General features: G+C 48.1%; 1 protein-coding gene across 1 annotated transcript in view; it reads right to left on the reverse strand.

Annotated features, from left to right (window-relative positions):
* The window catches only part of Trerf1 (transcriptional regulating factor 1), a 221,665-nt gene that overhangs the window by 3,131 nt on the left and 204,061 nt on the right, over positions 1-14,473 (reverse strand). The window contains exons 13-15 of the mRNA XM_026785599.1: positions 10,696-10,843; positions 3,488-3,691; positions 677-888 (exon numbers count right to left, since the gene is read on the reverse strand). Coding sequence (XP_026641400.1) covers positions 677-888; positions 3,488-3,691; positions 10,696-10,843 — 564 coding nt within the window. The remainder of the gene's footprint in view (positions 1-676; positions 889-3,487; positions 3,692-10,695; positions 10,844-14,473) is intronic.

Raw genomic sequence — 14,473 nt, forward strand, 5'->3', positions numbered from 1 at the left:
GTCAGAGCCTTGAGGTTAGGCAGAACCACCGAGAAGGAAACCGTGAAGGAGCCATGTATTTTACCACTAGTTAGGCTCTTTGTAAAGCAGCTAATCAAAGCAAAGCAGAAGGCTGGGGCAGCCTGGGAAGCAAAGCACTGATCTGGATACAGCAAGGTTTAATATCAGCTTTGTTTCCTGGCTGTGTGACTTGGGACAAGTCGTTTTACCTGATGTTAAATCTTTATTTGTAAAATAAGCATGGGAACAACTTGGACTGGATGGGGTTTTCCCTGTGAGGATTTAGTGAGCTCACATACATGAAGTATATAATAAAGTAAATCCCAGGACACAGCTGCTCTAGTCCCACCCACTGTTATCTTCCTCCCTTAGCTGTTGTTTTAAGGCACACGTGAAGGCGCAGGGATGAAAAATAGGTTTTATCCCATGCATGGGCTCTAATCAACTAGACATGCCAGTTTGCATCATGATTCAAAGGAGAGGACATTGTCTAAGTGTGACATCAGAGAACGAGGAAACTGATTAGTGATGTCTGCTGTGAGCAGAGGCGTGAAGATCCCAGGGGCGGCATCAAGGGGCCCCGAGAGCCTCGGCCTTTTCTGGCTGAAGAAACAGCCTTCACAGGACAGCCATTCATGGTGACCCCAGGTTTGGCCCCTGGTTCCAGGGTACCTACTTGCCACACTCCTTGCAGGGGAAGATAGTGGTGGGGTCTGTCTCTCCACTGGTGGTGCTGTGTGATGGTGAGCTCTTTACTGAACAGTACCCACTCTGAGTGCCACCTGGCTTCTGCTTCCCAGAGGGGACAGCACCTCGGGTCTTGGTCACCTGGTTGGTGCCGCCGTGGATGCGGGCGTGGCCATTCAGTGCCTGTCGGGAGCTGAACACCTGGGGAAGAAAGGGAGTCACATGACATCTACAGTCCTGAAAAGGAAATTAGGGTCGTTAGTTACTCGTAGGAAAAACATGTGATACACGAAACAGCACATGGTTCATACAAGCAAACACTAGGCGTGTGCCACAAAAAGCTCACACCCCAACCACAAACTGTGTCAACAATACTTCCTCAGTGGTCTAACCTGAGCCCAAGGCAGTATGGCTCAACACCCAGGACAAATGCATCACCTCAGTGCACCTCACCCCCTATGAGTTTGAGCCTCCCTCGGTAGCCCATTGTTTTAATTCTTGTGTTGCTCCCTGTGAAGCTGGGGATGGAGCCTGAGCCCCACACTTACTAGGTGAATGCTCTCACTCTGAGCTACATGGCAACCAAGTGCACTGCAGAGCCACACCGAAGACCCCAAACTTCAACAGGATTAAACAAAGGACCAGGCTTTCTTCTAGTTTTGGGGACAGGGTATCACTCTGAAGGCCTAACAGGCCTGGAGCCTGCTACGTAGAGTAGATTGGTTTTAAGCATGAGCCAATCCTCCCGCCTCTGCCTCCCAAGTGCTAGAATTACAAGTGTGTATCACAGTGTCCCCACTGGAAATATGCTGACCAATGACTTTGTTTATGTTAGTCTCACGCTACAGCCCAGGCAGCCTTGGCCTCACTGCAGCTCAGTTCTTATCCTCCTGCCTTCACCTCCCGAGCGCCGGGAGCACAGGTGTCTGCCACATGCCTGGCTAATTTTTCAAATATTGATATAGAATAGGGTTTCTTGACCCCAGAATACAGCTACTTGGGTTAGGACAGTTGGGGACAGGCTCACGCACAGCAGGGTGTTTAGTGGCCTCTGTGGCTTCTACCCACCAGATGTGGGTCCCGCTTTCCTAGTCCTCTGTCCAGAACCACTGAAGTGTGGGGCTACCATCCACACCCCCAGTCCTACAGCCCCCTTTCCGCATCTTGCTCATGGGCCCTTTTTTATTGTACCACATAAAAACCAATCTGTTCCCGATTTCCTGAACCCAGCCCCCACTGTTAGGCATGGCGTAGGTCACCACACTGTCCTTGATGGGACTTAAAAAGTCATTGAGAGTGTCTAATCTGAGCATGTCTGATTAGACAAAGTAAAAGATGATCTCCTTCCTCCCCCACCCTCAAATGGCCTAAAACCCAAACATTGATTTTACCCTAAAACCATGAATTGAAAAAGCACCCACTTTCTGAACTAATTTACCAAGAAACATTGTCATTTAAAGTCACAGTGTAATCAGCTCAGAACTGAAGCAACCTGGACCAAATGGCAGGGACGGAGTGCAGAGGCCAGGCCATTGGCGGCCCAACGCGCCAGCCATTGCTCATATTCTCTACAAAGTAAATGAAGGTGTATACACTTTTGTTTTTCTAAAGCCTTTTCATTTTTTAAAAATGCAAATAAAATGACTTTCCGTATTAGTAAATAAACATTTTATTTATTTATTTAGAGACAGGGTCTCACTATGTCGTCCTGACTGGCCTCAAACCAGAGACGCTTGCTTCTGCCTCCGGAGTGCAGGGACTAAAGGTGTGACCTCCTGTCCAGCTGGACATAAACACTGTAAAGACTTTCCTTAGATGACAGACTCCATAAACAATATTTAATATACTCTGCACTAGACAAGCGAACATGAGCTCGTGGACAATGACGCGTCCCAGGAAGGGGAATATTTGGGGATAACATCTCTGGAACTTGTCTATACAAGTGTGTCAGGCTTTTAGAAACCTGATTTGGGAAAAAGCTCAGCAGTTTAGACTGGTGGGGATAGGCAGAATGCCCAGAGTCCTCGCAAACAGCTTCTAGGATTTATGGAGACTTAGCACTCGGAAGGAGTTTGAGGGGTCCCCCAGACTCCCTTTAACTTGTTCACAACATTCATTTGCTTAGTGAATTTTTGTCCCGTAAGATTGCAAAGACAAACTTTAGTTGCTCAGAAACAACTTTCTCAAATGTCACAATAGTGACATTTAAATTAGAGTTGGTAACATTTTATGAAAAGCTAAACCTTCCAGAGATGAAGCTGGAGGGAGTTCAGTCAGGTCTCTGTGTTAGAAAAGGGAAGCCCTGGCAGCTCCTCTAGGAAGTTCAAATGCATGCTGACAAGATAAATCTGGCCTTTGGTGACATACAGCCCTAGTGCCTGCAGAGGTACCGGAGACAGTGTAGCAGACAAGGGTACCTCCTGGAGGCCTGTGTCACCGTGGAGCTGTCAGCCATACACTTCCTGAAGGCAGGAGCCCTTCTGGTTTTATTTATTTATTGATTTAGCCTGAAGACCAGGTCTTACTATATACTGCAGGCTGGCTTCAAAGTCTCAGTCTCCGGGGTGCTGGGATTACAAGCCTGTGCCACCGCGCTTGGCTTTCGGGGTCTCCTCTAAATTCTCCAGCATGTAGCACTGTGCTTGACAGAGAACACACAGAGTCACCTCCCTTGGCTAAGCTCATTAAGAAAGTGATAGCTACATGGCCTGACCTCTGCCAGACGTCCATTGCTCTTAGAACTAGGCACAGTTGTATGACCCTCAGGTCTCCCAGAGCCAGGGATAACACAGATACTTACAGCCCCACAGTTGGGCATTTCACAGATGAAAGAGCCAGAGGGTTGGCCAGCGGCCTGCAGGGGTGGCCCCTCAGTGGGAGCCAGGGCAGGGACAGGTGGTGGCTCTGGTGACTTGGCCACTTCACTCTCCTCTTCTTTTATGGATTTCCTATCTTCTTCTGGGTCCTCTTCTTCCTCCTCTGCCTCTTCTTCCTCTTCACTCGTCTGGTATCAACAAAAGCAAGAAGGTGATATCCCCAGAAGGGAGTTTTAGTAGTGGACAGAAATCACAAGTCAGGACATGGAACACTGGGGCTGGGGTAGGTGACAGAGTCCAAGGCTGGACTCTGGACACTGGGATCTTGGGGTAGAGAATGGTCCACACTGCACTTTGGGTTCCCCCATGATCCCTTACAGAAAAACTATGTGAAGGCAGAGGGACCAGAGGTGAAGATGCCCTGCCTAGGGGTAGAGACAGCACGGTGGGTAAGTGCTAGCTATACATCATGAGGACCTGAGTCCCAGACCCGGAGCCCAGATAAAAGCCAGGTGTGTGTGGGCGCTGAAACCCCAGGGCTGGGAGGTGGAAACAGGATCCTTACAGGTTGCTGGTCAGCCAACCTAGCAAGAAGTTAAGGTCCAATCTCACGGAGAGACCCTGCCTCAAGAATAAGGTGGAGGGACCGGAGCAATGAGCACCTGTTAAGAGCACTTGCGGCTCTTTCAGAGGACCTACATTTGGTTCCCGGCACTTATCTCTAGCAGGTCACAGTCGCCAGTAACTGAAGCTCCAGGAGATCTGGCTTCCCTGGGCACTGCACCGATGTGGCATACATTTATACAGACACACATACATACACATAAAAGATAAAGTAAGGACTGGCGAGACAGCTCAGCAGTTAAGAGTGAAGACTGTTCAGCTCTCTGTGCCCTCACTGGGTGGCTCTTAACCACCTAACTCCAGTTGGAGGGTGTGTGATGTCCTCTGTGGCCTCTATCGGCCCCTGCGTGAATGTGGTGCACATATAATAATTCACATTCAGGCCCACAACACATATAATAAAATAATAAAATCTTCATGAAAACACTTTATCTGGGGGTGGGGCTGGAGTGATGACTCAGCAGGTAAGAGCACCAGCTGTTCTTTTGAGGACGCAGGTTTAGTTCCCAGCACCCACATGGTTCCAAGGGTTCTGATGCTTTCTTCTGGACTCCACGGGCATGAGGCATCATAGGCAGGTAAACTCTCTCTCTCTCTCTCTCTCTCTCTCTCACACACACACACACACACACACACACACACACACACACACACCAGGACATTACAGTAGCAAGCTATTGAGCAGTTGGTGTGGGCAGGGCTGGGAGAGAATTCAGGGGTTAATGTCATTTTGAAATAGAGATCTACTTATTTCTACTCAGGTGTTTAAGCCTGCATGGGTTAATGTGCACCATGTGCATGTGATGCCCGAGGAGGCCAGAGAGCATGCAGTTCTCTGGAGCTGGAGTTACGGATAGTTATGAGCTGCCTAATATGGGTGCTGGGTGCCAAACATGAGGCTTCGGTAAGAGCAGGAAGAGCCACCTCGCCAATCTTTTTTGCTTTTTTCTTCCTCCCTTTTTAGACAAGAGTCTCGTGTAGCTCAGGCTGGCTTTGACCTTGCTATGTAGCCAAGGCTGCCCTTGACTTCTGAACCTCCTATTTCTATCTCTCAAGTGCTGAAATTATAAGCATAGCCTACTACCATACCTCTCTCTCTCTTTTTTCCCAGACAAGGTCTCACTACGTAGCCCAGACTGGCTTTGAAGTTGCAACTGAAGAGGTAATCCTTTTGCCTCAGCTTCTTAAGTGATGTTACAGACATGCATCACCAGGCCTGGCTAAACACAGGATTTTAAGAAACACCCATCTACCTCCTGCCTGAGCAGCTACTAGACTCTTCTTGGGTAGAGTGAGGTGGCTGGCTCTTGCATGCCCGGAAGTGGCTGAGGGCCAGGACACAGGAATTCTCCAGCAGTCTTTACCTGACAAGCCATTTGTCTCTGCTAGGCCCTCCTGTATACCTACTGTTTATAGCAAGAATCTCCAGTTTGTTTGTCCCCTGAGCTACGCAGCTCCAGGCAAGCCTTTGGTTCTCAGAATCACGAAGCAGGAATTTCCAAGAAAAATAAAAATTTCTGAGAACAGTGGTACCCTGAATCCAGGTTTCCTCTTTCATGAGTTGTTTTATTTTTATTTTTAGACAAGATCTCATCACTACATAACTCTGGCTGGCCTAGAACTCACTGTAGACCAGGCTGGCCTTGAAAGGAAAGAGATCCACCTGTCTCTGCTTCCCAAGTGCTGGTATTGAAGGTGTGTGATACCACACCTGGCATTTATACTTTTATTTTTAAACTATGTGTATGTCTTTGTATGTGGTATGTGCACATGGATGCCCTTGGAAGCCAGAGCATCAGATTCCCCAGAGCTGGAGTTAAAGGCTACTATGAGATGCCCAGTGGATGTGCTAGGAATCAAACTCAGGTCCTCTGGAAGAGCACTGAGTGCTCTTAACCACTGAGTCATCTCTCCACCCTCCTCCCCCTCCCCTCTTTAAGACAAAGTATCACTCCATAGTCCAGACTGGTCTAAAATACATTGTGTATTCCAAGATGGACCAACTCATGCCAACCGTGCCTCTGCCTCCTGAGTGCTGGAGCACATTACAAGTGTACATCACCACAGGTGGCCTCTCTCCGGTTTTGATTTAGGGGTGGGTTGTGAGAGAACAAGGCAGTCGCCACTTTTCCATGCTTCAGTGCTAGTCACAGGTGACACCATGCAGACATATATTCAAGAGGCTGCATTAGCAAGGTATATGTAAGAAATGGCCAGTTTCCAGCCAGTTAACTGACCACTTAGTAATAATTACGCAGTCAGTGTGAATGGACACAGGCCCAGCACCTGTAGTAGTTTCTGGAATAAGGCACAGACCACACAGGCTGACTTTACATAGGTGGTCTTCTGTATCTGCCTATCACCTTTCAAATCCAAAGTCTCAGGCAAAACCATGGACACCTACTTTCAAAGAACTGGGGGACTTTATAGTCACAGCTATTAAGTGGACCATGGTCTCCAGTTTAGCAGTGATGAAACACGCTTCATGCTGAAGCTTTTGACAACAATGGCATTTGTTCCATGGACGTACTATAATTGCAGTTTTCTCACAAGGCCATCATTAGGAACTCTGAAGACAAACTTCACATGGCCACAAAGTTACAGACTGAATTCTGCTGTCTGGTGCTTCTGAATGTTTCAGGAATTCAGATGGGTTTTCATTTCAGTTGTTAATCTGTACAAGTTCACAACATATTTATCATCAAGACGAGTGACTCAGAGATGTGAAGATAGGAGAACCAAACCCAAGTCTGTAGCTACATGCCGGCCATTTTATGATGCACGGCAGACAAAAGCAAATGACTTCAGATGGAAATCGGTCAAACATAGGAGAGGGAGGAGGAGATACATACATACACGTATGTGTATAAAACTATAAATGGACATAATTGTGTGTATGTTTGTGTGCGTGTATGCCACTAGCATGCCCTGCCTGCAGAAGCCAGAAAAGGCCTTAGATCCCCTGTACCTCGAGTTACTGACAATTGTGAGCAGTCCTCTGTGGGTGCTGGGAATAAATCCAGCTCCTCTGGGAAAGCAGCAAGCTCTTAACCAGAGCCATCTCTCCAGCCCGAGAAGCTATATTTAACATGGCGCCTGACCCTCGACTGTGCATATCTAGAGTTCCTTGTGGAGGGTGGAGCTTTTATACCCACGCTCCAAGAAACGGGGAAATTGGAATGCAGACTTTCAACCCCAATCTGCCAAAGACATATGTCTAAGTGTCACAGTTGTTCTTGACAGCAATGAAGAAACGAAGAAAAGGTATTAAATGTGTGGTGTCAATCAGGCACCTTCCCCCACCCCCACAAGACTTCTGATTCTTCCAAAACTCTTCATAGATTTCTTTCTTAAGCAAATCAGAAAGTCAGCCAGACAAGTCATTCCTTAGCTCATACAGTCAGCAAAGAAACTGAACTGAGAGGCTGGGAAGATGGCTCAGTTGGTAAAGTGGTTGCTTTGCAAACACAAGGACCTGAGTTCAAATCCCAGAATCCACTAAAGAAGTTTGGTGTGGTGGCATATGCTTGTAATCCCAGAACTGTGACTGTGGAAACGGGGTTACTTGACAGTCAGCCAAACCTCACTAGTTAGCTCTGGATCCCTGTGAGACCCAGATTCAAAAAGCAAAGTGGGAGGCACACTTCCCTCTGGTCTTCCTCTAAGAGAGGAAGGGCCAGTGATGGCCTAGGCTGGGTCTCACCCTATCCTGCTGAGCCAGCGCTCATGCTGCACCCACCATGACCATCGCAGAATCGTTCCTAACCAATCCTGTAGGTCCTCAGTTGTCCCTGAGCTCCCTCAGCGAGCCCCTTTGTATTTCCTCTGCGAGAAATGCTCACTTGCCTTTCAGTATTTACACATGGGTGCACGTGTGCGTGTGTGTGCGCGCACATGTGCGTGTGCTCACACACATACCAAGACCCACATGTTGAAGTCAGAGGACAACTTTTAGTAGCGGGTTCTCGCTTTCCACCTTGTGGTCCCAGGGACTGAACTCTGATTGTCAGGCTTGGCAGCTGTGCCATCTTGATGCCCCCTCACTTGGCAGCAGGCTCCTTTACCTGCTGTGTCATCTTGATGGTCCCCCACTTGCCATTTAATAATGCCCCAAAGACCAGATCCATGGGCTAGGGCTGGGCCTTCTGCACACGACCCTGTCCTCCCAGGTTTCCATTTCTACTTGGCAACCGGTGCTCAGAATGTTGACTGTACTCTCAGAGCCCAAGGGTAAGCTGCAGCTACGACATGGATCTTAAACAAAGCTTGCTTTTATGGGCCTGAGTCACCTCTTCACATAAGCCTTTGCTTTCCCGAACATGCAAGGGACAGGGCGTGTTTGCTGCTGGTCCCGACTAGTGCTGGGGAGTTGCCGGTGAACCAGTGGGTGTGGCGCCTTCTCTACTTTTCTTCTTCATCTGAGGCTGCACTGTGGCCTTTCCTCTGCTAACAAGCACAGACCGAGATGGCACATGATGATGTCTCTCTAATAGCATCCTCCTCTGTTCAACATCTCTTTGCTCCTTTCATCTCCCTCCAGAGTTCACACAGAGATGCTACTATGGACTATTGTCTCAGAAAAATGTCCATTCACTGGACAAATATTTAGCGAGTGTCATTACAGTATTCCTGGGCACTGTCCCTAGGCCCTTGTCACTGCAGAACCTGGGAAATGACTTTCTCTTAGCAGACCACATGTGATTCTCCCCTTATGTGCATGTGTGTGTAGGTCAGAGGCTGATGGGAGGAGCCTTCCTCTATCACTCTCAGCCATATACACCGAGGCAGAGTCTCTCAATACATTCGAGAGTTCACAGATGAGGCTAGTTCCAGGGTCTCCTATCTCCGAACACTAGAATTGTGGCTATGTAGGCATGCTTGAATGACATTTACATTCTGGGGACCCAAAGTTGGGTCCCCATGCTTGCAGGACAAGCATTTTAGCCACGGAACTATCTCCCTAGTCCCTGATATCTGACTTTATCTTTTCCCAAAACACAGCAGTAACATGGTCCAGAACATTCCAGAAACAAATGGGACTTTCCAAATCACTGAAATCATCTATTCCACTTTACTGGTTCAGCAGGAGCGAGGTCCTAGGTCTGAGGCTGGCATTTCCCATGATTCCTTGCTTACTGTCTATTATGTGCACAGCAAGGCTCTGTGACCCTGGGCAAACCTCCTTCCTGGGCTGCAGTTGGTGTATCCTTTTGTAGTATCTGAGACTTTCTGGTTCTCACCTCATACTGTTCTCAAATACTCTTAGAATGCATAGTCAAGTTTTCACTGTAAGCATGACATCATCCCAACTAGACTATGACCCGTGAGTGGTGAGGACACAGAAGGCAGACACCGTTTAGCATCCTGAGTGCTGACAGCCACACATACTGCTGTTTAAACATTAAGGATAAAACAATAGGGATTTTTTTTTTTTTTTGCTTTCTGAATCCCCTCTGCTTTGTAGAGGATCCTTGTCTCTGTATGTCTGCTGCATGTTTCCTCATCCTCAACAAATGCCCTTCTTCAACTGCATAAGTAAGTGATGTGCACAAGTATTTTGCCTGTATGTTTGTATGTGCACCTTGTTGTGTTTGATGCTTGAGGAGGCCAGAAGAGGGCGCTAGATCCCCTGAGACTGGAGTTCCAGACAGCTGTGAGTTAGGACAGCTCAGGGAACCAAACCCAAGCCCCCTGCAAGAGGAGTCAGTGCTCTTAACCACTGTCTATCCAGCTCACATATTGGTGTTTGTGCTGTGGGAATTAACTGCTTTCAGTTGACTGAGCCGTAGGAGGCTGTGCTGCTTTTTTCCTTCTTTCACATTTTTTTTAAAATATTTATTTATTTATTACGGATACAATATTCTGTTTGCATATATGCCTGCTAGAAGAGGACACCAGACCTCAGTACAGATGGTTGTGAGCCACCATGTGGTTGCTGGGAATCAAACTCAGGTCCTTTGGAAGAGCACACAATGCTCTTAACTGCTGAGCCATCTCTCCAGCCCCTTCTTTCACATTTTGTATATTCATTTTTAAATAATTTGTTTGTGTTTTATATACATTGGTGTTTTGTCTGCATGTATGTCTATGTGAGGGTGTCAGATCCCCTGGAACAGGAGTTACAGACAGTTGTGAGCTGCCATGTGGGTGCTGGGAATTGAACCTGGGTCCTCTGGAAGAGCAATCAGTGCTCTTAACCACTGAGCCATTTCTCCAGCCCCGTATATTCATTTTTAAAAGACTTATTTATTTACTGAGTGTTTTGAGACAGGGTTTCTCTGTGTATCCCTGGGTGTTTTGGAACAAGCTCTATGGACCAGATTGGGACTCCTGACTGTATAGAGACACAAAGCAATCACATCTTTTATTAGAGGAAGAGTTACAGCCTGAATCCGGGGACACCTTCCTTCTGCCTACACCCAGAAATCAAGTCCTAAGTCCCATAAATGAGCCGGGAACTCTGTCCCCTTTTCTAGTTCCTATCGCGTAAAGCAAAAGCACAGCAGTCACCAGTAGTCCAGGAAGAGAGCGGGAGCCGGCAGAGGCGCCAATGAGCAGCGTCACTCACCATGCAGTCGTCAATGGTTTCCGCTAGGCGTGTCCGGTGTCTCCTCCCTAGCCGCATTATCTTCTTCCAGGTGTAGTAGTACTCCACGCACTGAGCTACTGTCTTGGACTTCACCTGCCAAGAAAGTGTACCACGATTAGCTCCAGCACTGGACGGCGGGTGAGCTTTGTGGAACATCTAAGTCTGTAATAGGTAGAGGCGTGCCGATCTCTGAGAGTTCCAGGCCAGCCAGAGCTACATGGTAAGACTCTTTCTCAGAAGACAGAGACAAAACCCAAAAACAGCAGGAACTATTCTTTCCATGCTCTTCCCCGGACAGCTGCAATATAAGTAGGTTCTCCTAACCATTTCTATTTAAAAAATTGTAAATTTATGCATGTGTATTTTCTCAAGTATGGTTACACATGAATGAAGGTCAGAGGACAAACTGGGGGTCAGTTCTCTCCTTTCACCATATGAGTCCAGGGGATCAAACTCAGGTCACTGGACTTGGCAGCAAGCTCCTTGAGCCACTTAACAGGTCCCCTACTACTCATTTATATTAGAGCTGTTCCAGAGATTCTTAACACAGGCAATAACAAGAAGCACCATCTTTCCCTCACGAGAGGCAGCGGGCACCCCATCAACACTTTCTTGTGACGCGATAACCTCTCCCCCGATGCAGAGCAGTTTGCAGAGATCTTCTTTCCTAAGCTACACACATCACAGATGCTTTTCCATCTAAAGGGCTCCGCTCTGTCTTGATGACTCTTAAAACCTATTTATGATCTAGTATGGTGCATACCTACAATCGTAACACTCGGTAAGTCAGGGCAGAGGGATCAGAAATTAATGTCCAGACCCAGCTATGTAGCTAGTTCCAGGCTAGCCCAGGCCCTGAGAGACCCTGTCTCAAAACCAACCCAAACCTATTTATGAACACATTCTCAGCAACAGACTAAGCATGGTAGGCATGGTAGGCACAAGCGCTTCCCAAAGGCAGGGCACAAGCTTTGCCCTGTGAGCCCAAAGAGGCAAGGTACCTCTTACCCAATGTGCTTCAACCCAGGTGATGGCACATGCCTGTAATCGCAGCTCGCAGGAGGTGCAGGCAGGAGGACCAGATGGCTCCTTGGCTCCATACTGAGTAGAGGGACAGCCTTGGATACATGAGCAGACTCCATGTGTAAAGGTGTGTGCTGTCAAGCTCAAGTTTAATCCTCAACTCCCCATAAGCACTGTAACCGCCCCCCCCCCCCCCCCCCCCCCCACACGAGACCAGGAGACCAGGAGGGTATCAGGCTTGGATTTAGACACTGCACCACCTTTCCTGGCTACAGTCTCTCGCCTGAAATCAGCTGCTCTAAACTCTCAGAGCATCCCGGATCTTAAGCCTCACATAGGGATGCTCAACCTGCATCTGTGTTTTGGAACAAAGCATTCCTTTGCTTAGTTCACAGCCGTCCGTGCTCAGGTGGGGCTCCACGCTCAGGTGGGGCTCCGTCACCCTGGTATGGGGATGGAAGAGTGGATATACAGTCACCTTCATGCTGAGACCAGGGTGCCAGCAGAGGTGTTGGTTGCCCTCTTCAGTGTCCACCTGCCATTTGGCATTACTACACGGGTTTCACCCCTGAGGGGCGAGATACTGTCCCAAAGAGTCCTTGATTAAAAACTCACTGGCTTGTAAATACCGCACGTGAACTAGTCATGGACCCAAGTGCAGGATATTTAAGGACTAAGGTCCAGGCAGAGTGCTACAGTTTTAGTGTGGCTTGTCCCCAGAGGGCTCTCGTGTTGGGAGCTTAGTCCCCAGGGTCATTTGACACCTTGAAGAAATGGGGCTTGTCAGAAACGACAGCACACGGCTTGAATCCCAGCACTTGGGACGTAGAAGCAGGTAAATCTGTGAGTTCTAGGCCAGCCTGATCTACACAGTGAGAACTTGCTAAAATGGGGGGAGGGGGCCTCTCAGTAAAGATCATTAGGGCTCGAGGAGGACTACCTGGGGAGCACTAGGTAGGTGTGTGTGTACACGTGCTCACGCGTGTGTGTGATGTGCAGGGCAGGAGGGTGCCAGGTGTCCTGCTCTGGTACTCTCTGCCTTATTTCTTTAAGGCACAGTCTCTCAGGGACCCTTGAGAACCTTGACTGAGCCTTATATAGCCATCCATCCCTACTGATCCTCCCGCTCTGCCTCAGAAGCAGCAGGGTTACGGTACATGCACAGCCGTGCTTAGATTTCTGATGTGCACTCTAGAGATCTGAACTTATCCTCACACCTACACAGCAGGTACTCTCCCTCAGCCATCTCCCTGTGTCCATGAGAGCTTTTCAGAGGGCAGCTGCCCCAAGAACATCTGCCTTCCACTTGTGTCAGAGGTCAAGCCAACCTCCTGGACATTCGGGAATCAAACAGTGGGTTCTTTTCATTAAGAAGCCGTTGAAATACTTTGGAACATTTTGAATTTTTGCTAAACCACTCTCAGTCAGCTAAAGCCTATGAAATTTGTTATCTATTAATGTATGATTTCCTTTGTGGGTGACTTATCTCTTCTTTTTGTTTTTCCTTTTAAATACAGGGTCTCATGCATGCTAGGTAGATATTCTACTGAGCTACATTCCAAACTTGGGAAGACTGATCTATCTATTTGTCTGTCTGTCTGTCTGTCTGTCCGCCTACCTACCTATCCACCCACCCATCCACCCACCCATCCATCCATCCATCCATCCATCCATCCATCCATCCATCCATCCATCCATCTATCTATCTGATCTACCTACCTACTTATCCTATCTACTTTTCTTCCTTCTCTTCCTTTCTTTTTTTCCTTCCTTCCTTCCTTCCTTCCTTCCTTCCTTCCTTCCTTCCTTCCTTCCTTCCATAAAGTGCTATATAGTTATCACTCCCCCTCTTTTTTGGGGGGTGGGGTGGTGTCGTTTTTGAGACAATATCTCACTATGTAGCCATGTAGACAAGGCTGGCATTGAATGCAATAGAGGCCCCCTTACCTCTGCTTCCAGAATGCTGAGATTAAAGGTGTGTGCCACCATGCCTGGCAGATATTATTTTTCATCACTACTGTCATGATTCTGGGGTCTGACTCCAGAAATCCTGACACTAGGGAAGGGAAGGCCACATACCTCCTCCCTTACAATGTCCTAGGAAAATGCCATCAGAGATACGATCACTTGGGGAGGTTGAGATTCGGCCCCAGTTCTAGTTGTTCTGAAAGAATTGTACACTCAACACGTAACACTGAAACAGGAGCCCAGCGGTTGGGGATGTAGACTGGCTTCGGGAAAGTGCTTTACTTGTAAGCAGGAGAACCCAAGTTCTGTCCCAAGAGCCAACGGAAGACAGACATGCATGGTGGAGCACACTGATAAACGTAGCACCGGGGAGGAGGAGTCAGGGATCCCTGGTGCCCCCAGCCAGCATAGCCTGTACAATGAGCTCCAAGCCAATCAAGAGTCTGTCTCAAACAAGAAAGGTACACAGTGGGGGCTGGAGAGGAGCTCAGTGGTTAAGAGCACTGGCTGCTCCTGCAGAGAACCCAGGTTCGATGTCCAGCACCTATAAGGTGGCTCACAATTCTCCCTAACTCTAGTCCCAGGAGGTCTGATACCTTCTTCCTGACTCTGTGGGCATCAGACATGCATGTAGTGCCCATACCTACATGCAGGCAAACATTCATACACATAAAATAAAAATAAGTCACTAAGAAGAGAAAGGTGGACAGTATTTGAGGAACAATACCCAAGGTTACCCCCTGGCCTCCACACACACTCTCACACA

This window comes from Microtus ochrogaster, linkage group LG2 (assembly GCF_000317375.1).
Source record: "Microtus ochrogaster isolate Prairie Vole_2 linkage group LG2, MicOch1.0, whole genome shotgun sequence".
NCBI classification, from domain to species: Eukaryota; Metazoa; Chordata; class Mammalia; order Rodentia; family Cricetidae; genus Microtus; species Microtus ochrogaster.